The sequence below is a fragment of the Hyposmocoma kahamanoa genome, unplaced genomic scaffold (assembly GCF_003589595.1).
Source record: "Hyposmocoma kahamanoa isolate Upper Pololo Valley unplaced genomic scaffold, ASM358959v1 81, whole genome shotgun sequence".
NCBI classification, from domain to species: domain Eukaryota; kingdom Metazoa; phylum Arthropoda; class Insecta; order Lepidoptera; family Cosmopterigidae; genus Hyposmocoma; species Hyposmocoma kahamanoa.
Genome location: NW_020654080.1, coordinates 797265 through 820090, shown reverse-complemented (window position 1 = coordinate 820090; position 22826 = coordinate 797265). Strand labels below are relative to the sequence as shown.

The window sequence follows — 22826 nt, the reverse complement described above, 5'->3', positions numbered from 1 at the left end:
ACCCTATACAAGAATACAAGTGTTATTTAATCGTCGTAATTAATTACACATGGATATATCCCTCTGCAGGAAAAGAAATGTAAACAAGTAATCAATCAAATAATTACACCTTAATTAACATGCAAGTGAGTACTTAAATACGTTTGCGTTATTATAAGGCATCCAGTTAAGTGTGTTAGTAAATTTTACCGACCCGAGTTACATTCAAGGCGAGATTTATAACACAGTAAAAAGGTCTTGCTTAACACCATTGAAACAATTAAATTTCAAGAATAGCAACTTTATTAAAATACAAAAAGGTTATAAAAATACAATCAAATGCATTGAATCACTGTAACTCCGTGTGATAGATAGTTTACAATTGTATAATATAGAGCCCTACAAATATTCTAGGCAGCAATTCTTAACATCTAGTTTTGTTCGTAACAATCACTTGGATTCTATACTGAATTAGTGATACTGTTGCGGCGTGGTATCTACATAAAATCGTCATAGAGTCCTTTGTGTAAAATTCAAAATATATGTGCATTTACTTTCTTAATTATCACAGCTATGTGTAGTATAACAAAATGTGTCCTATAAGTGTTAGTTTACGAGGAACAGGTTAAATAGCTAGCGTTCAAATGAGTCTGGCATAGTTCTGTTTTAACCAAGTGAATATTATATTAAAGGTTTTTTTTGGAGACAACTTTTCGGTCATTGTCATTTTGTGCGTTTATATATTTATTAAACCACAACAGCAGGGACGAGCTGAAATACTCGCTCCCTGCCACACACTAATTAGAAATTTTTATATTGTTGAATTAGTTTTAATTTTTGTGTGGCGAGTAAATGGTTTAAAAATCACAACCTAGAAATTTTGCGACCAAACGTTACGTTCCAAGACGGCTGATTGAGATTTTAGAAAATGAGAAGTTTTAAACCCTAATGACTAACTTTTTAAAGGCACTTAGTTTTATACTGACAAGACTTGTATGGTTGTACTTTGTGAACTACTACATTTTGATTGTATGATGGTAACTGCGACGGATAACCTAAGCGGTAGCGGTCGCTCGTTCACAAGAAACTTGTACTCGAAGGTAAATTTTGTCGAGACTGTGTAATTGCAGCCACTACCGCGCCTATCTTAAAATAATTTCTAAATGGTAATGTGTATAAAAATTACTTATAAACTATGTGGAAGATTGGTTTGAACTTCGCAAAAATAACATGATTGTTCACGTTTCATTTGTTCTCGCAACAATGTAATGGCAGTGTAGTTAATTTGATATTTAATATTTATATATTTTCGATTTAGCCAACAATCACTTCAAATAAGGCACTCATTCGTCAAGCATTGTGACCTAATTACTAATAATCTTATTGGCCCCACAATTATAGGTTAGAAGACGTCAAGAGCGACGCATCTGATATAGGTACAACATATCATCTGCACCGAGGAACTACATAAATCGCCGCATCGCAAACGACAATAGCTCATTCCACTCTACTGTCACTGAAAATAATAAAAAAACCTAAACTAATATAAAATAAATGCATTAGATTAAAGAGATCTAAAAATAATTGAAATAAAAAATTAACTTAAATGAGTATTACAATAATAATGGAACATGCATTATGGCAAAGAACTAGAGTTTGCTAACTAAGCGAAAATAGCTTCATTTTGTTTACAACTAAGATATACAAGACTTAAGACTTAATTTAGCATTCAAACTCTCATTTGCCCGAGTATACAAGGCATGCAGATTCCAGATGTGATCTTCTAAACAAAAGAAATTTGAAAACTATAATTGTACTCTCAAAATATGCTCCCATTAGTTTGATTCTAACCATAACAATTAAAAAATAAATGATCATTTGGATTTAGAATAGTAACTGAAATTGGTAACGAACTTAACCAACACTGCTCTATAGTCTGTTGTAGCGTTCTACTAAATCCAGGCAGGAATGATAGTCTACAATAAATGCTGTACAAAAAATACATGTACAAAAATGATAAAAAGCGTAACTATACAATCACTTTCGACTTAACGTAGTGGATAAATGCAACAGTTTGTACATATTGCCGCATGTCAACTGCTAGCGCGAGGCTACGGCAATTTGATGCGTATTACCATGTTAATTATTGTCATATGTGTAGGCGTTGCATAAATTGAGTACAAGTAGGTAACGATTGCGGGCACGAGCTGTGACTCGCGGAAGGGCGATTACATCTAACGTGACTTTCTGATGCCACTATCACAAAAGAGATTTACTTAATCACATTTATCACAATCGGAATAACTTGGGAATTTTATACTTTACCATAATTTCTCTTTAAATTCTGAAAGTATACTAACGATTCTTAAGTCGAAAACACGTTATCAGCTACATTAAAACTGGTTCTACTTTCAACAACATTCCAATTAACAAACATTTATAAAGGCAATGATATGTAAAAGTTTTACATAGATCGGCGATCGACTCTAAAATTATGGAGTATTCATCAAAGTGACTAAAATTGGTTCGCAGAAGTCGAGCGCGCTATGTACAAGCGTCGACGTTGTCCTGCTTTATGTACTGTTCGGGCTTCATGTGCACCTCGCGGTGCATCCTCTCCATGTGACGGGCGATGTGCATCTTTTGCTTGGCGCGGTACACACAGTACGGGCATTGGAACTGAGGCTCTTTGCCGCACTCCCACTTCTGGTGGTTACGGAGCGAGGACTTGAGTTTATACATTCTGCCGCAGTCGGGGCAGCTGAAGCTGGGCTCACCGGGCGTGGGCGGCAGCGAGGGCGCGTTCACCCTCATGCTGGCGACGAGCGGCAGCGCCAGCCTCGCCGACCACTGGTCCCAGGACAGGCCGCCGATCCTAGTGAAAGAGACGTCTTCCGGCACGCAGCCTCCGCCGCCTGAAACCGCGACACGACTCATATAACGATCACACGCCGACCGACACAAACGCAACATTCAACATTCCCGTGAGGTTAACGACAGTTACAAGCAATACGAATACATGTTATATACATAATGATATACGTACATAATGGATAAATATATTACATAGACTAGATATGTAAATTTCTACTGTGAGTGTCCACCGAGTGCTGTGATGAAAGCTTTGCAAAAAGGAAAAGTAAAAAAAAAGAACAAAAAGAAAATCATAACATTTATTTCGAATTATAACTAAATTTCATCGGGATTGTCTGACAGTTCGAGATTTTTGAAGACGCGCGGATGTTTTCCAAAACCGTTTTCACGTATAGTGAAATATTTTGATAGAGAAATGTTGTTACTCGATATTATTTTAATCACTGCTTTGGATATTGTAAAACATTTTTGTTAATTTAATGTAGTCTCCCGACCCATGGGCTTTCTTGTCTACCTGAAATTATTAATTAGATTAGTATGAACGAAAAAGAAAAGAAAAATAAATCAAACAGCATGCCCAAGTTGAAAATGTAAGCAGTGGGGTTTCGAAAAACAACGACTCGTGCACATGCAGTTATAACATGAACGTAAAAGTAAGACTCACCTAAAATTTTAAAGGCAACAAAAAGGAACGGGAAAAGGAACGCTTGCGAAGAAGCAAGGAAAACAAAACATAAATAATAATATTAACTAGAACTATATTTGAATAAACTTTTCTACCAAATAAACCCCAATATATTCATATAAAAATCACACTAATTGATTACCTAATTTTCCAATAACATTAACAAACAATGAAACATCGCCACGCCGGAGAGCAGCTCCGGGCGTGGAATCAAAATCTAAACCGACACATGATATGATGGACAACATTGCACATCGAAGCAACTTTCTACGCTTAGCAATGACTCGAATGTTCAACAACAAATCAATAACATCCTTTTCTTAACATCACGTTAATAAACTAATACTGACTTTGGTCAAATAGCTTTGTTATCCTAGTTCAACAAAAATATCAACAGTCAACATGCTACGCAAAACTTTTTATAATGTTATTGCAAGTTTAATATCATAACCACTTTTAAAATTTTTGAACACATTTCATATCCCAATATAGACCGAATAACATCAGAAAATATAATTATAAATATTTATGATACTAACTACAGGTAACATTGTAGGCACATTATGGATGAGCTTTTAAATAAACTAATCTACACGTGCCCTCAAACTTAATGAGAGGGAATACTTCAAGTATTACTTCAGCGGTTTGAGGCGCCCGTTCTCCGACTGAACGTCATATCTCATACTAATCTAACAAGTAAACAACTCTAAACGTAACTTTGGGTTATCAAAAAAGAAAATGGGAAGACAAAAATGGTCCCTCACGATGAGAACGTACTAAAAGTACGGAAGAGAAAACAATAACTTATGAACGTCAACAACATTCAGGTCTTTCTAATAAAATTAATTTTTCGACCATCGGAAAGTAAAATAAGTTAACTTTCTTAATCTTAACGCATATAATATTGAATATAATAATGTGAAATATCAACTAATCATTTCTTAATATCATTGCACTAAAGTCATATGATTTGGAATTATTCCTTTAAAGGAATGCACAGTTTATTATAACTAGAACAAATTCGAGCTAGTAAACAAATTACAATAATCTGTAAATTTAACTTCAATCTAAAGGGGCTTGTAATTTGATCCAACTGCATTGGAAGCGTCATTCAGAGCGTTCGCCCGCGAAGTTCGACCTTAGGTCGTATTCCTTGGAATAAAATACTTGGGTCAGTCTTAACTACGACAATAAACTCTAAAACAAAAACAACAAAATTATCACTATACCATTAGGGAATGTGCACTTTACAACTATTCTCTTTAGTGTAAATAAACGTCTTCAACAAAATAATGTAAATATAAATAAAAATTATTGCAGTACCGATTTGGTTAGGTATCTACTTTGGTCTAATGTTTGTCTACAACTAATTACACGACTTTTTGTTTCTCCTGACTTTGTTGTTGGCGTACATGAACCACTCGCTGCTGTGGTGCTTCCTAATGTGTACGCCTAAGTTGCCCCTCTGCTTGGCCTTGTAGGCGCAGTAGGGGCATTGGTGGGATGGGGCCTTGCCCCCGCACTCCACGTTCTCGTGGCGGCGCAGGGTCGACTTCCAGCGGTATCTCTTGCCGCAGTGCCGGCACTCGAATTGGCGACTAGCATCGTCCGAGCTGTTTCCGTCTCTCTTGGCGTAGTGCGGCTTTATGTCGGGTTTGGTGTCGAAGCCGTCGTTCGAGTTCACGTTAACAGAATTGATACCGAAGCTGTCGTAAATGTCGTCGTTCTCCTCCGGGAGCACTATATCGTCCGTGTCATCGTACTCGGCGTCGGACTCCGTGTCCTCCTGCTTGGAGGCGGACTTGTAGTCTCCGACGTTTTGGCCCACGGTGTTGTTGTTCTGCATGAACGCCTGCTGGAGGAAGTGGGCCTTGATGTTGTCGGGGATCGCGTCGAGAGAGTCGAGGGGCAGTTTGGGGAGGTGCAGCGAGGGGGGGAAGTCTTTGGCCGGCGACTTGACGATAGTGGTGAGCCGGACGGCGGGCGGCACCAGCGCCAGCGACTGCGCGCGCGCGCGCTGCGCGGACAGCAGCGACAGCAGCGCCGTCGGGAGGCTATCCTTGGGTAACTCTGAAATACAACACATTAACGGTATTGCAAATAATAAGTCAAGCGCAACTACGGACGGAGTCGTGTTAATACTACCAGAGGCTAAAATAAAATTAAGGAACCAAAGAAATGCGTTATAATAATAAAAATATAAAATAATCTCGGTTAGAAATGATAAAAGGCGAAGCTTCTAAGTCATGCGAACATGCACAATCCAAGTGATCGATTCTCCGTGAACTTATCTTCCCATAAAGGTTCGGGGACGGACGCGCGGGGCCAAATGAAACGCCGGGGTGAGTGGAGACGTTTAATCGCTCGAAAAATATGAAATACGAATCACTTCATCGATACACAAGTATACAAGGCTCATAGAAAACGCGTAATACCATAAAGAGGAAGACCGCTAGGTTAGGTTAAGGCACTGGGCGGCGGCGGTTGGGGCGGTTGGGGCGGGGCGGGGGCGCTACTTGGGCGCGTCGTCGGGCGCGTCGGGCGGCGGCGACTTGACGCGCGCGTGCTCGGGGTGCTTGCGCTCCAGGTGCTTCTTGAGCTCGTTGCGGCGGTGCTTGCTGAAGACGCAGTGCGGGCACTTGTACTGCGGCTCGCGCCCGCACTCCAGCGTCACGTGGCGCACCAGGTTCTTGCGCGCGTTGTAGCAGCGCTGGCAGTTGGGGCACTTGTACTTGTTGTTCTCCGTCTTGTACTGCGCGCACGGCAGCGCCTTGGAGCGCTCGCGCGGGAAGTACGCGTAGCGCCCGTCCTTGCCCTTGTCCTTGGCCTCCTTCGGCTCCTTGGGCGGCGAGGCCTTGCCGGGCGCCTTGGGCGGCGGCTGCTTCTTGTTCTCCTTCGCCTCCTTGGCCTCCCGGGCCTCCTTGGCCTCCTTGGCCTCCGCGGGCGCGGGCGGCGGCGCGGCGGCCGCGGCCTGCGTCGTCGCCGCCGACTTCCTTACCGGCTTCAGTATGGCGAACGTGGTCGCTTTCTCCGGCTCCTCGGGGATAAGTTTTTTACTGCGCGTTACGATACTCTGTCGAGTCGCAAGTTTTGGACCTGAAAAAGAAAATTGGAGTAAAGTGGATTTTTCCGTTTAGCGAAAGTGCATCGCGAGGACACACGAAGCGAAAATAAAAACGAACCGATTAACAAAAATAATGTATTTGAACTAAAAGAAAATAATGACAAAGTACCCGTGGTGATAGATAACAAAGAAAAGTTAATAAAAAAAACGAGATTCAACAAGATCATTCTAAAGCTAGAAGCAAACTTATTAAAAAATAACAAAAATAAACAAAACTGTGTATGTCATACACTCTGGTGATTTAGAATGATCTTTACTTAAAATTACATTATCCAAAATAATGGCACTGGTATAAGAGATCAATTATTATGAAGTGACTATAAAATCTCCGATACTTCAAGTTTTTGTTAACCCAAAATGTACTTAAATGTTATAATGTATGTTAAAAAAAACTAAACAACTCATGTTTCATATGAACGAAAAGTAAATGCTTTCATGATTAAGAACAAATAAATCAACAAAAAATATAGAATCAACGAGGCAAGAAAAAAGAAACAAGTGATCAATCCTCCTCCGGTTCAAACTTGGCCACGAAATCGGGATGTTTTAGAGCAATATGGGCTGTTAGGGTCTTTTTCTGCGAGTATTTTTTCTGGCAAACGCCGCAGGCGAACTGGGGCCCTGTTACGCATTCGTACTTCTCGTGTCTCAATTTATTCCTCCTATATTTGTAGTGCTTCTTGTGGCAAATGGAACAAATGAATTTTTTCTCTGATTGATTCGAGCTCTCGCCCTTTCGTGTGCGCCCTCTCTTTTTGATGGCGTACTTCTTTTTTAAGCAATTAGGGAGCGGCTTCCTTCCTCTGCGGGGTTTGATCTCAACTTTCGTCTCCTCCCTAGCGTCAATTTTCCTAAGGTATCCTCGGGTTAAGGGGAAAGGAGTTTTGGCGTATGGCAAGGATCCTGTTAGTTTTAAAGGCGGTTCTGCAAGGGTAAAACAATGAAAAGCGAGAATAAATTAAATAATAAGCAGTGGGAGACGTACATACGTATTATCAAAACAGTGTAGGTGTGCACAGGTGAGAGTAAGGTGCAACGAGTGTTATGTACAAGTAACTGATGTGATAAGACATGTTTTTTAATTTTATGCACAAGGGATTGTAATGAAGATGCGACGGGTTGATGACAGAGCGAAAAGCCAAGCGCTAATGTTATTTAAGGTGTGGGGAATTATGTCCTAGAGAGAAGAAACTTGTGTCGATTGCGCTCTTGTGCCGATTATTGAAATCCTAAAAAACCGTATTTCCTAATGTAACGTTTTATTTGTTGTAGTGTAAACAATAGTATAAAATGAAATGCGCATCTAGGAACGCATCTATCACTAGGAATCCAAATGAATGGCTAATACATGCTAAAATAATCTAGTAACACGCTCTGAACTGATCTCGCCTAGTGGACATGCATGTCTTATAAAAAAAAAACTGCCTAATTAAAACATGAATTGCTTAGAAAAGACATCTGCAGTGAAATCACATGTGAATGCAAAATAAAGAATAATAAATAATAGATAAATAAGCCACATAACCAACAACTACAATAAAAGTAATGATTCAGATTTACCTTGGTGCGTTAGCGCCGGCGCGGAGACACAATATTCCATACAATTCTTCTATAAACAAATTGAATTGCATCAAATCACACATGTGCCAGGAGATCGCAATTGTACACGGTATTTGAACTAGCAACTAGCCACGGCCGAATTCGATGAAATGTATAAACCGATACAACATTTGAAAAACCCATAAACAAAATAGAGGGTAAGGTGTGGTGTTGTGCACATTGAACATGATTCTCTACGGCTACCGAATAGATACTACGTAGTCAATAATAAATACGTTAAATTTTACTTACCAATAAAAGTATGAGCCATTCCAATCCACTATGTTAATTATATGTTAATCGGTTAAGTTAGTACTAGGTATTCGAGTTAATTGTTACTGCTGTGTGATTTCTACTCCGCACTACATATACTAATAGGCATGCAATGCTCTAAATGTTGGCTAGCCCCCATATCACAAACAAAAGCAAACAACCAGTACACGTCACGTAATACGTAATTGTAAAGATAATACTTACCTCGCACTTTACCTCGCCTTAAAGAAGGCTACATTCGATCAAAACCTTAACTACCATTACCGTTACCTGCTCACTGAAATTCTTAAACATTTCATATGTATGGATATAAAAATATAAATTTGTAATACGATTAGTAGTTTATAAAATTAATATTAGATATAATTAATACAAGGTTGAAGTTTCACATGTGAGAACACTAGCACTCTTGTATCCGCTGTCGTGAATATAATATTTATATATAACAAGATAAATAGATTATTTTAAGCAATGGCTGTTTGTCTAAATTCAAATTATGGGAAGACATTGCGCATTTCATCCGTTCCTTGTATGCCTGGCACAATGAACTTTTGTGTTGCGGGTCACATGATCGTGGCGGGAATAAAAGTTCATTGTACCAGGGAATCAATCTCGAGTCCCATCACCACCGCCGGGGTGGCCGCGGGCACGGGCGTGTGCTACGTGACTGGGCTTACCTTGCGAGTCTCGGACGCCGTCGCTCGAGTTCATTATTTCGTCTTGAGATCGTTCCATGTGCCATTGGAAGTCTGCAATCAAATGATTCCACTGTACTCCTGTCCTTTCGCGACATATGTCACGTTATAACATTGTTACCAAATTCCTTTTTCACTTGTGAGTCACTGTGACCGCCAGCCAAATGATTAGTTTTGCTCGGCTATTGTAAATTATAATGTTGTAAAGCAGCGTGAACTTATGTATTTACAGACTATGTTAATAGAGTTGCATATGTACAGGCAAATGACAACAAGTGATTAACGTCATTTGGGAGGGTAATCCCAGTAAGGCCTCTTATTTTATGTTGTCTCAATACAGAATTACTTTAGTTTGAAGTTATTTTACAAGTTTTGCATTTAAATGCTTTTTTATTAGTATTATATGTATTGAAAAAAAAAATTATTGTTACTGGTGGTCAGTAGGAATCAGAAAGAAACGGCAATACTTCTTCGTGTCGTCACACCTCAATGGACTCACAAAAACTGCAGACCAATAATTTTTGTTAACAAGGACAGATGACCACCATTATTAAGTTCAGTCATTATGATATCCCGTGTTAGTTTAGATACCGAAAAACTAACTTTTAGATTAATTTCCATCATAGCCGTGCAGTGAGTTGATTGAAGCCATAAAAAAAAAATGGAGTCATATATACCACTACTCTTAACAAAATTGAACAGGTTTTCTTACAGTATGCCTTTTTGTTGAGTACCCCAATATTTCAACACAGTTCCATGTATCATGATCAGGTGATGACAAGAAAACCAGTTGTATATTAACAATTTTGGGAAAAAGCCTTAAGTATACCCTATTATTTACCATTATATTTTAATAATGTGTGTAATTATGTACGTTGGTACTTTTAGCTATGTTATTTATTCATAACTTAGTGGATTATCTACAGTAACTAGTTGTCAGACATTCTTACATATCATAATTACATTATATCTATATTTCAGACTATTTCTTTATGTTCTTAATTGTTCTAATGAATTACAGTAACCTAGCTCTACTCTTTTGGGCTATTAAGTTGAAATACGATTTAATACTAAAGTAACAATAATTTATGTTAGTGAAATGTAACAAAGAATACTAACTGCGAACAACGTCGTTATGTGTGACGGCCGGTTGATCATCAGCCTCCTCATCAATAGTAAGGTCTTCGACTCCATCCCGAGGCGCCTCTTCCTTGCAGTGCGCCTCGTCGCCATTGCCGGTCGCGTTGTCGTTGGCTGGGGGCAGGTTGAGGACGGGCACCTCCAACCCCTCGGTGGACAGGCGACGCGCTTTTTTGCGGCGGCGAGTGGGGCTCACCGAGCCCTCACGACTGTCTATGCTGCCATCGCGAGCCTAGACAAGAGTGTTATTTCATTATTTTGCACTTTTCGTCTAGATGAAAGGGGTTGTGCTTAAATCAAGTTTACTTTTTGTTAGTCCAAATGACATTGATTTGATCGCCACATTTCGTTGTGTATATAAATTCTTAAAATCAAACATTAAATACAGTTTTTAGGTTTTCGCATTTGTTACACATAGGTTTCTTTAATTTTCAGTCAACTGTGACCTGAAATGTTGGTTTGTTTGAACAAATAAATAAGCGCAAATTAGATCTGAAAGTTGTACTATAGTTTTGTTTTCTGATCAATCACTAAATTTAAAGATTTCCAAACAATTGTTAACTATTTAACATAGTAAAACAGACAACATGAAGGATTTCTTATATTATTTCACTATCACACATACAGTGTGCAAATATTTAAGGATGTTAACTTTCTTAAATAAACAGCTATCCAGTATAGTTATGTACAATAGATACTAGTTTTTCCTTATACAAGAGAAACTACAGAAACAGAAAATTTCCCTCTTATTTTGGTTGTAACACATTTGTTTGCAATAGGCAAGGGACATGATTGAATCAAACATTCAGTTGATAATAGCAAGTAGGTAATGACTGAGAACATTTTTTAAAATGTGTAAACAGTGTTTTGTAAACATCTTTGTATCTACTACTGTGATGATGTCACTGGTTGCTCTGAACTGTTCAGTGGACACAACTGAAAATAGTGACCTTGGCATGTGTGTAATGAATGGCCAGGTGATGGTTATACCTGTGGAGGGGGTGAGGGGGCTCTGGGCGGGTGTGCAGCGGCAGGCGGCGCCGGGCGCGACGGAGGCCGCGATGGCTTGTTGTCTGATAGGCCCTTTATCTGTAGAGATTCGGCTGCCTTCAGCAGAGCCGCTAACTGGTCCTGCGAGATGTTCACTTCTCCACGGTACATGTAGTCCATCATAGCCCTAAGCTCTGCATACTTCACATCTTTCAATATTATAATTGGATGCTTGTCATACTGCTGTGAAAGTACGCTCTGGAACAAAATAATAGTTTTATTGTATAACACTGTTTACTCTCTGTGTCAGTATGTCGGTTTGTAAATACTCATGTTTGATTTGTGTTTGGGGATATGCTTATTATTTTTAACTTCAGTCTATTGTTTGGATTCAGAATCATACTGCAGCTATTTTATGTTATTGTTTAGAGGCAATGAAATGTTATACAGAAAATGCAGCCTAACTTAAATAGCTACTTTAGGCAGCCTATTACATACATACAGGAGAGTGACATCATTAGAAACAATTGAAAACAGTCTTGTTAGCATTCCAAATACAAATTACTTAAGTGGTCATTTAATTAATGACAACTAATGCAACAGTCATTTGACAAATTGCATTTGAAAATTACATTATCAAAAGTAGGAGAAGCAACTTTCTGTTGCCAACTCATCTATGCATCAATTTAATTGCTAACACATGAAAGCTAGAATGAAACAACTGGAATGTTTATTAGAGCAAAACTGTGCTGCCTTGTAAGTAACTTAAATGCGATAGCAATTGACCTAGATTGCGCGAGCGCGTCTAAATGGTACCAACCTCGAAATAGGGACTGCACGCTGACAGGACTACTTTGTGCGCCTTGAGGGTCTGGCCCTCTGCAGCCAAGGTGCAGTCGACGTGAATGCCTTTCTCCAGGAGAGTGTCGAAAACGGACACAAGCGTCGACTGATGGTTGTTCCAGCGTAGGCAAAACTGCTGGTCGTCGTCCATGGTGCCGTCTAGCCGCTCGTCGCGCCCCTGATCCTGCCACACCGAGCTACAGGTCAAACTACGTCGGAATACCACGCACTAACTAGGCCATTAGAAAAATTTCAATAATATAGCGAAGTAGTTTCGCAAAACACGACGACCACTTTGAAACAAACTACTTTATAGATACACTACGATATGAGATCACGCCCTAACTTAACTAAATTAACTTTATGGACCACATACGACTCGTCGTAAGCGACGCGGCACAAAGAAAATGGCCGCTTTTCCAGCGCGACAAAAAATAAAATGGCGACGAAAATTCTAAGTTTTACTATTTTCTGAACAAACTTTCCACTACATACACAAACGATCCAAGTTCTCGGCGTTGCCGAGACACGGGGAACTTTGCAGAAGTTGAAGTCAACAAAGAAACTTCCAAGAAACTTTACTTCGAAAGTTCATCGAGTGGAAATTTTCAAGATGAAAACTCGGAGTTGTAAGTGAGCGCTTATCGTTTGTAATCCTCGGTCGCGAGATCTAACTAAATCACTTACCTTGACTATTTCATTAACTATCACGATTTAACACTGTCGTAATTCTGTTTTGAAAGTAATCTAGCACTGCCACATTCAATTATATTAGCACATTTGCACACCCGCCAGCTTTCGTGAATGAAAAACACAAAACTATGCTATGTTGCAAGTTTAGAGAAAGGCACCTCTACAAAAATCCAAACGAAGTACAAGTTGGAAGCGACGCGAGTGACCCAAAATAAGCTCTATCAATGTTGCCATTTGTAATAAAAAGGAAAGCTTGAAAAAAATAATTTTGTGATTTAAATAGAAAAAACAACTAGTTTAGTCATCATACGACAATTAAAATAAATTTAACAATTTATTATTTCTCGGTAAATGATGTAGTTTCTAACGCAAATATAATTTATTCGCTATTTGATTGATTTGTCCTTGACCCACTTTTTGCTTGACAGATCATCTCGTGATCTATTCTAATCTGAGATTGCCTGTTACCGACAGAAATGTATTCTTTGGCTGTATTATATTTGGTTTTCTATGTTTTTCTATGTAATTGTTGTTTAAAAGTAAGAAAATTTTAGATAATTTGTTTGATGCAATTTATTGTGTTGCCACATGTGAAATATATAACACATTGCAAGATCGAGATTGTTCCAATTTGTTTAAAGCGACATCTATGATTTCGTTCGTGTACTGGTTAGCGAAATGTCCAATGAAATGAAGGTGAACATTGTAGCGAGCGGTAAAATTGAAATGCGCACACATACCGAGTTAATCCAACTTTTGTAATAGTTTTAAAAGGTCTGTCCATACATATCCGGGCCGTGCCCGGGACGTGGACGGGCCGAGCTCCGTCAGAACTCAAAAAAATATCGTTGCGTATATTTTGTACGCCCCTTCCACGTCCCGGGCACGACCCTGATGTGTGTGGATAGTCCTTTACCATTATCACTCGGACCTTCTTAAAAAAATTACAAAATCTAAACTTACGTACATTAAGTAATGGCACGTACTTGGTTACAAGAAATAAGTACAGACGGTAATGGATAATGAGGCGTATGTAGGTATATTTATCTATTAGCGATTTGGTCACGTTTGTTTTGCGTACGTATTATACATATAGTTATATTATGTATTTCCATAAAAGAGCTAATCCTATAGCGAAGAAAAAAACGTATATTCTTTGACATCAACCAAGGCCTCCAGTTTGAATTCATTTTGAAACAGCCTCTTAAATGTTTATTATTATTTGTTTATTATGTTTATTATTTACATATAAATCGACAGCTAACATGAACAGCTAACATAACAATGAATGTTGCGTGACGGTTAACAAAGTAATTTAGTAGCAGTAGAGCTCCTTGTGAAGGAGTTCGTCCAGGATAGAACTGCCACCTTACCTATTTCTGCCGCCAAGCAGTAATGTCAGCATTACTGCGTTCCGGTTTTGAAGGTACTGGTAAAATTACAAGCACATGGGACTTGTCAACATATGTCTCAGGGTGACCGGCTCAGTGGTAGTGCCCCTTAGATCTTTGCAATTTAAAGCCCTGAGTGGCACTGTAACTGTTATGGACAGTCGTGTTATCATCAGGCGCACGACTTGTTCGTCTCGTCACTCGAAATTAAAATAATAATAATTATGAATTTAAACTTGTTTTTATGATACCAAATGACGGGATGGTAAGTAGAACTAAGAATAGTCTGTAACGATGGAGCTGGCATTATCGCTAAGCGATAAAAGCTCTGGTCAAACAAAGTGACGGGACGAAGAAGTCGTGCCCCTGGTGGTTAGCTTTAAATCTGAGGACATTGCCACTGCGCCCGTCTCATGAGACATGAGTTGAAATGTGTCTGTAATAGCACTTACCCTTAAAATCATAGTCACAGAACGCAATTTTGCTCTATAATATTTCATGTTTATACATATATTGCTATGCTGTGGCTCAGCCTAGCATTAAGATGAGCTGGCTAGCCTTTTCGGCTATTATTTATATATTTAGTAATTTATTTCTTTTTATTTATTTTAATTGTTTATTATTTATTTTAAATTTAGATTAATATTATTATTATTTTTTGTATATATGTTTGTAATAGCCGACTAAATGTTTAGATGATTGTTGTTGTTCTACCTAGACCTTTTGTTCAGAATTTTAGTAACCATGACAACGTATGCAGAGAACACAGGTGGAGGCTGAAAACAGTACTTAGTTTTAAATAGAAATCAGAATAGCTAATGTGTATAAGTACACATATTATGTGATTTTTTTATAAACATACATGTATGTGTGTTTGATGAATAAAGCTCTATTTATTTACAGATCATCCTACTCAGTAAAAGTAGGTTTTATGTAAACCATTTAACGCGCTCTTAGAGGCGATCCATGCTCGGCACTGGGACTTGTATTGCTTGACACCGTTACCCGTGGTGTCACTTTACGGGGTCGGGAAGACAGTAAAAAGTTGACAGACTGTTATTGACAGTTACAAGCATACTTACTTATAAGTGGTATATTTATTTATTGTATAATGTTTTTTGTGTTAATTCACATCATCAATATAAACAACTAAGTATTTTCCTGACGATCACTTTCAGATCTAGAAAAAAAATGAAATTTCTCTTTACTTATCTGTTTACACCTATTCGACTTCAATGAAATTTATACGATAGCTTATATTTTTTTGCGATATCAATGAGAATCTATAGTAAATGGATGGATAGAGTCAACCAGAAAATATAGTGAAATAAAAAAGTATATGAATTTACACTATGTATTGTTTAAATTAGTAGCGTTGCCTTCAGTTGCCTTGTGTTAATGTATATAAGTAGGTAATAAATTTGTATACTCAAAAAGTAAGTAGATATTCTAAATTGATTGTAACGAAAAACTCGAAAGGAATAAAAAGATAGAGCCTCCGCCCGCGCCCGCTGGTAGAGCAGCTTCGTTATAAAAATCAATAGCATTAGTAAGTTCGTACAAACGAATTATACGAATCCCGTTGTGTGCGTCGCTAGGCTTTCGGTGTGCGGGAAACAAAAAAAAACCACGAGCGAAATTCTTGTAATAAAAATCAATCGGAGCGGAGAGAGAAGGCGCCGCGCGGGGCGCCGACTGGTCGGGCGCCGCGTGGGAGGGCCTCCCTCGCCTCCACTCCTGCATACCTACACGTGCTATAGTGCATCTACCCTCCCTCCACGTGACTTATCCCTCTTTTTTGTGTCGCGATTCGCTTCCTAAACATCAAACTTTTCGCAAAAGTGCCGTTTTAAATCTCTAGTTTGCAAGTGCTAGTAGTGCGAAACTGAACGGCTCTAAGTTATGAACGCCGGGTTCGGAGTTCGGTAGCGTGTCGCGTCGGGGCCGTACGCGGCCCGGCTCAGCCGGTTCACGGCAAAAAGGCGTTTGTTTTTATTTCTTCGGCGCGGAAAAAAATCAGCACGCGCCCGCCCTGCACCTCCTAAACATGCGCCACGCAGCGACGCAGACTCGTCCGGGTGTGTGCCGAATTCACTTTCATTTGCGACATTTCATCGTATCCCGAAGGTCATCGTGCAGCGGTGGGCCCGTGCTGCGGTGCGGACTCCGCGGTGCATGTGTGGAGCCGGCGGGTGCTTACGGCGGCCTCCGCTGACCGACTAGGTGAGTGTCTTCGTCGATTCGTTTCCCTCGCGTTTATCGGCTCCGTTTTACGCCGTCCTTCGCTGTTCTCGAGAAGGCGGTGAAAGTGCAATATTATGTTTCGAACCTCGCATCGTGCCGGGCGCGGGGCGCGCAGCCCTGCCGTGTCCGCGGCTGGTCGGATCGCGCTCCGCGACCAATGGCGCGATGTGAGGGACAGCGTGAGAGGGTTAACCGCGCAACTTTACATTCACTATTTTCCCTCCACCTCCGGCAGGTGTAGCGCAACATCTGCGCTATTTCTCCATTCATAAAGTTCCTATTCAGTCGACATGTGCGTTTTCTTACAGAACGTTAAAGTTTTGAATTCTTCTCGCGGGAAATTCATCACGAAGCAAAGTTTCATTTTAGCTTTTTGGTCGCGCGGATGTACTTATACGTACTTACTACAGAGCGACGTTGTATATCTGTGTAGCGTCGAAAAACAAACGGAATTAAAAAGAATCCCGAGAGACGGCTCGCCTTGCGAACGGTGGAAAGAGAGGGATTCAACTTTGCACTCTTCATTTGTGCACCAATCGAGAAAAAATTCAATAAAGCTCGCTTCCTTTTGTCTAATTGCCTATGTAAACCTACTTATATTACGGCGATTGTTCGATTCGAGCGACATTTGGAGGAAAAAATGGAGCACTTGCTTGTTGTTTCCGCGCGTAGTGACATTCGCTTTGTGTGAATATCCTACTTTTTTCTCGCTTTTAATTCATTATATTTTGCCTAAGTGGCTTATACTCAAATTATAATTTTATTTGTAATATGTTTTTAAGCTCAAACTTTTAGGTATTTGGTATAAAGTATCGGTAACTAATGCAAATTGTCTTTTGATCAGGAGATGCCCGGGCATGGCGCATGCCGGGTGAAGTGCGAACCGTCGTCCGAAGACGAAGACAGCAATTCGCAGATCGGTCACAGCTATTTGTGTAACCAGGTACATAATTAAGATTTGCTTTGTATGCATAGGTCTTATTTTAAAGTTACAAGGTTTACTACGTATATACGTCAATAAATATATACGTACATATATGTCTTAGATCGGTATAATGATAATGTAAAGTTTGCGGGAATTTATGATTTCAAAGTATATAAAGTATGTAAATTTCAAAGTAACGTTAAAACACAGTCAAAGTAACGTTTTAAAAAATATTGTCTATGTATAATTTAATTTCCGATTTTGACTAGCTGGTTCGCTTGTGTCAAGGCAACAAAAAATTGTTTATTAAAAATTAAGTAAAAACCTTACTACAGCTGTCTACATCGGAGCTACGACCCGTGAAGTTAGAGCCGGATTCGGGAAGCGATGAGAGCGTACCCACTCTACTACACTTGCAGGTACCAAAAAAGTTAACTATTGAAGTTTTTATTGACTTAAAATCGTGAATACAGAGATGTACTTATTTTCATGAAGGGGCCCTAATAGTCTTAATCAACAAATAAACTAAAAAATAAAAAAAAATATGCCCGTAATGTAATGTACTAGATGTGGTTGGGTTTGAGAATTTATCTATCATACGAAAATTGAAATCGAAGATCCAACATAATTTCGAGTTTAAATCTAGCATGCGCTAGCTAGCTAACTCGAAATTATGTTTATTATTAAGTTTTATTTAGAAATAAATATTGCCTACGATGAATATTGTGATTGCAGGGCTCAGGATTGGAGGAGCTGGCACTACCGACGCCGGCGGGCCCAGCCGCCACACCGGTCTGCGTTAAGCAGGAGCTGCATAACGCGCACATCACTCCTGCTACCTCTCTGGAAACACTGGAGCCTACGCCTCTGAGTGCTGCTACGGTGGGTTTGAGAAAATATGCTAAGAGTGGTAGTATTTTAGTGTTATGGGTTGTAATAATCATAATAAAATAAAATAATAAGCAACATTTTGCATGCCTAGTCAGGTAAAACATGTGTTCTGTAATAATTGTTCCATCTTTCACACCATGTTTTAAGCAAATAAAATTTCATTTCATTCATTTCATTTCAATAAGCGAGGAAATAATGAATCCAGAATTAGTAGCACTGGTTTCCAAATCTATAGTTTTGTACATTAACTTATAGTAATCCCTTATAGGATGTATTTTGCATTCGAATATTGTTGCCGTAGAGTTGTAGTAAAACTTTTAGTAAATTGTGTTTTAGGGTTCGACGCTGATCGACCGGCACATTTCAATGCTGAGCGCGACCGAAATGCCCGACTCCTCAGAGTTCATGCCTCTGCTCAACGTTAAAGATGAACCACTTTCTGAAGGAGGTACGTTTTATGCCCACGAAAAGACGTAGCGTCGTCACTAATAAACTTAAACTTACTATCCTTTACTACGTAGTCTGTGAGGCTTGTTGCTCTTTTGAGTAAGGCTCGGTTGGTTTATAGAAGATAAATAATAGACTGCTAACCTGACCAATGTTATATGACTTATTTTTTTATTTCACGATACTTTTTGATTGTTTCACCAATCAATATGAATGACTTTATTCGTATTGTCCCCTCAAATTGTGAGAAATAGATCAGTTATTTGAAACTTTTGGTTGAGTAGCTACGAATATTTAGTAAGAACTGCCAAAGGTGGGGTAATGTCAAGTTTTTGCCCCGGCTTGGAAAAAATCAGATCCGGATCTGAGTTTGTTAGACGGGAAGTAAATATGCCTAAATAAGGTGATACGAACAGACAACAATAACATGAAATACCGTCAAATATTATTAACATTTAGCTATTTGGACTGTATTTGAGTAAGTGCAGTGACCCCTATTGGAAATATAAGGCGCCCATTGGTAAGCGCACTGTCATGCCGGGTCTACACGCTTTGTCAATCTTTCACAAACGCAGTTTTGTAAAAGAGGGAACAAGGGTAAAAATTGAAACAGAAAACTAATGTGTGACTATATCAAGGTATGTCCGTTATCGTTATAATCGTCGCTTTACATTCTCAAACTCGTATCCTAAAGCACAAAGTTACTAAAATGGAAAAAATGCGTTGTATATACAAATTTCGTGGGCTGATTTCGTGGGCTGATTTCACGTCACATTGCCTTCATATTCACACACTGGCTTTTTATTTATTCTTAAAGTAATGCGAAATACAAATTAACACCCTTGATAAGAAATTTAAAATATATAGAAAGTTTTGCCGTCTCCTGAATAACCACTCTTTATAAAATACTAGTTTGAGAAAGTAAGGCATCGATATGTATATTATTTCACGTCAATCTTTTTGTTTTATTTACTTACTAAGTAACAGAAGAAGAAAAGAATTTTCCTAATTTTTTTTTCATTCTTTATTTAATTGGTTGCACAAAAATATAGCGCCAGTAGAAATGAATATATTCCTTTTAGTTCCTCATTGTTTTGTTTCAAATTATACAAGTTGCAATTTTTGTTTACGTCGAGTAACTTGCAATGAATAATAAATTATGTAAACGCCTCGAATAATGTAAATTGCAGAGCAATACAACCTGAGCGGCGACGACACCAGCGACTCGTCCACGCAGCACGAGCCGATGGCGCGCGGAAGCCCCAAGAGCTGGACGCAGAAAGACATGGACAACGCGCTGGAGGCCTTGAGGAAGCACAACATGAGTCTCACGAAGGTATTCGTCTGCTACCCTTTGGGAGTTTCACGTAAAAAAGAAAAAGTACTTATAAGTGCTCAGCGGATCAGTCTACTTGATGAGCGTCTACTTGTCTAACGTTTACTTGTCTAACGTTTAGATAGTCTGAAACGATTGTTGCACTCGGTGCGAAAAGGGACTCGCCACACTTATTCACACGGGACCACCTCGAGCCGCCAGAAAAATCTTTATGTTCACGCAATAAGAGAGAAAAAGACATTGCGCGATTTGCTTCCGTTCGACCGCACAACGTCACTTAATGCGATGCCGTGTCGATAAGAGTGGCGACTCCTCGACCGGGCGCCCGGTAGTGGCGGTGGTGGAAATGTGAAGTGCGGCCCGCAGGCGTCGGCCGCGTACGGCATCCCGTCGACCACGCTGTGGCAGCGCGCGCACCGGCTGGGCATCGACACGCCCAAGAAGGAGGGCGCCGCCAAGTCCTGGAGCGACGCCGACCTGCGCCAGGCGCTGCACGCGCTGCGGGCGGGCGCCATCTCGGCCAACAAGGCCAGTAAAGCCTACGGTATGGCCCCGGATACCGAAAGCTCATTCTTTGCAATTTAAACCTACCAGCACTTGCACGATCGAACGAACCCCGAGGTGATTGCAGGCATCCCCAGCAGCACCCTGTACAAGATCGCGCGCCGCGAGGGCATCCGCCTGGCCGCGCCGTTCAACGCTGCGCCCACCGCCTGGCGCCGCTCCGACCTGGACAAGGCGCTGGCCTCCATCCGCTGCGGGGCCAGCTCGGTGCAGAGGGCCGCCACCCAGTTCGGGATCCCCACAGGTATTTTGCCAGCGCTCGCTTTGGCATTCCTTGTCAGCTTTCGTACGTCGTCTCGCAGTGGAGCACTATGGCAATGAGCGAGGTACAGATCTAAATTCTTTGAATCTCTCGTGTTTTAAGGGACGTTGTACGGCAGATGCAAGCGGGAAGGAATCGAGCTCTCCAGGTCCAATCCTACACCGTGGTCAGAAGACGCCATGGGAGAAGCCCTCGAGGCTGTCAGGTGATCCAAACCTAATCTGTGGATGTGGCTTTTTTATTTTGAGAATCTAAAGCCTTTTTATTAACAGTCTTAAAATTATTTATTTGCAGAGTCGGTCAGATGTCTATAAATCAAGCTGCGATCCACTATAACCTTCCCTACTCGTCCCTTTATGGTCGGTTCAAGCGTTGCAAATATCAAGGACAGGTAATATTCCATATTTCTTCACTTCAAGTTTTCAAAATCAGAAAGTAACTTCGTCTTGTTGCATGGTACTATATTCAATTCAAATTCAAATAATTTATTTCGGAATATTACATTCATAGTATTATTATACAAAATTCAAAGCGCACACATACATTACATTAGATAATTAATAAACTATAGCTTAATTGTTTTCATTTATCAAATTTCCGTTGTGACCCTGCATTTTTTTACATTCCAGCCTTTGCAAGCCATGCAACAAGACATGCAAACCTCTCAAGAAATGGAGCACCATCAAAACCAAGATTTAAATAGTTACTACCATCATATGCCGTCCCATACCATCCACCACCTTCCCAACGATCAAACCAATATCCCTCAGCCTTACATTTATACGGAACATGATACCACCATGCATGCTAATGTGCTGCAAGATCAGTATGATCATCAGCAGACAATGTATTACAACCAAAGTTGTAACAGTATAGTCAGTTGAGGGTATCATGCCTCACAGAATGAGGCTCCATGACAAAGTGTCTTTTAAATTAATTATTGTTATGCCAGAAATGATAATAAATACGGACTTATGGAAGAATTGCCTAAAATGGTTTGAACCAATATGTAACATTTTCATCTGTGAACTCATTATAGAATATCATGAAAGGCTACTAAGTATATTTTTTTAATTTTTTAATCATCGGAGTTCCAGTATTATTTTTACTTCAATGTAATTAGCTATTTCAAAGGTGTTTTGGCTCTACTTTGTTTTTTTGGCATGTTTGCGACTATAGTTAACAATTACTAGCTATCATAATATTTACCATATTGTATGACCAAATGACAAGCTAGAAACAAAAATATATATTTTTATGGACACCCTACTAAAAAATTTCAACGCTAAAAATATAAAAGGAATGCGAAATAAAAGTGCCAAAAATGGCGCTGTACAAGTAATTCTATTATAACTTATGTTAGAAGAAGAAGTTTTTATCGTAAGGCAATAAAATACGTACGTATTCTATCGTCCAAAGCTTTCGTAGTTACTACCAGGGGAAACTTTCCACCCTTCAGTTTATTTTTGCAGCTAAGGTATATTTGTCTAAAGTGCAATACCTATATGTATAGATCTTAACGAGTTTTAACGACGAAAAAATTGGGTTGAAATTAATTTCTCATAAATGTCAAATATAGAGTCATGAAGACAGTTGATGCTATTTTTATAAAAAAAGTTTTCGAGTACTCTCTTCTATACATTCTGGAAAAATTATGAAATAACCGATTTTTTGTCAATTTTTTAAAACGTGTAAAATCATTAGATGTATAATATGATGATGATAAAGTTTTTGTCGCAATGAAGCAATACTTAGGTTAAGGTTGAATAAGGAAATTCCGCGAAAGTATTTTTTTATTTTAATTTTAAATTATTGCTAAGCATTTACTATGAAAATTAATGAACGCTGTCCTTTATGTTCTGTTCGTTTAT

The 22826-nt window shown here is 39.4% G+C and overlaps 2 protein-coding genes across 7 annotated transcripts; one reads left to right on the top strand and one right to left on the bottom strand.

Moving 5' to 3' along the window:
- Window positions 1-773: 773 nt before the first annotated feature.
- On the bottom strand, window positions 774-13054 carry LOC113234160 (longitudinals lacking protein, isoforms A/B/D/L-like). 6 transcript variants are annotated; one of them, XR_003310773.1, is made up of 7 exons: window positions 12890-13038; window positions 12180-12386; window positions 11360-11617; window positions 10349-10601; window positions 9212-9283; window positions 5974-6634; window positions 5469-5608 (listed from the first exon to the last, which is right to left on the bottom strand). XR_003310773.1 is itself a non-coding variant. In XM_026469435.1 (6 exons), the coding sequence occupies exons 2-6, from the start codon at window positions 12351-12353 to the stop codon at window positions 2524-2526; spliced, it is 1128 nt and encodes a 375-aa protein (XP_026325220.1). In that variant the 5' UTR covers window positions 12354-12386; window positions 12890-13050; the 3' UTR covers window positions 774-2523. The 6 variants fall into 6 exon arrangements, 5 of the variants coding, with proteins under 5 accessions (XP_026325220.1, XP_026325216.1, XP_026325217.1 ...); XM_026469435.1 differs by lacking the exons at window positions 5469-5608; window positions 5974-6634 and adding an exon at window positions 774-2894 and having other exon boundaries at window positions 12890-13050; XM_026469431.1 differs by lacking the exon at window positions 5974-6634 and having other exon boundaries at window positions 4292-5608; window positions 12890-13051.
- A 3576-nt stretch (window positions 13055-16630) lies between these two features.
- Window positions 16631-22089, top strand: LOC113234163. The gene is made up of 11 exons (XM_026469437.1): window positions 16631-16697; window positions 17375-17473; window positions 17791-17874; window positions 18191-18337; window positions 18683-18794; window positions 19984-20129; window positions 20496-20673; window positions 20761-20937; window positions 21058-21160; window positions 21250-21346; window positions 21585-22089. The coding sequence occupies exons 2-11, from the start codon at window positions 17378-17380 to the stop codon at window positions 21837-21839; spliced, it is 1395 nt and encodes a 464-aa protein (XP_026325222.1). The 5' UTR covers window positions 16631-16697; window positions 17375-17377; the 3' UTR covers window positions 21840-22089.
- Window positions 22090-22826: the final 737 nt, after the last annotated feature.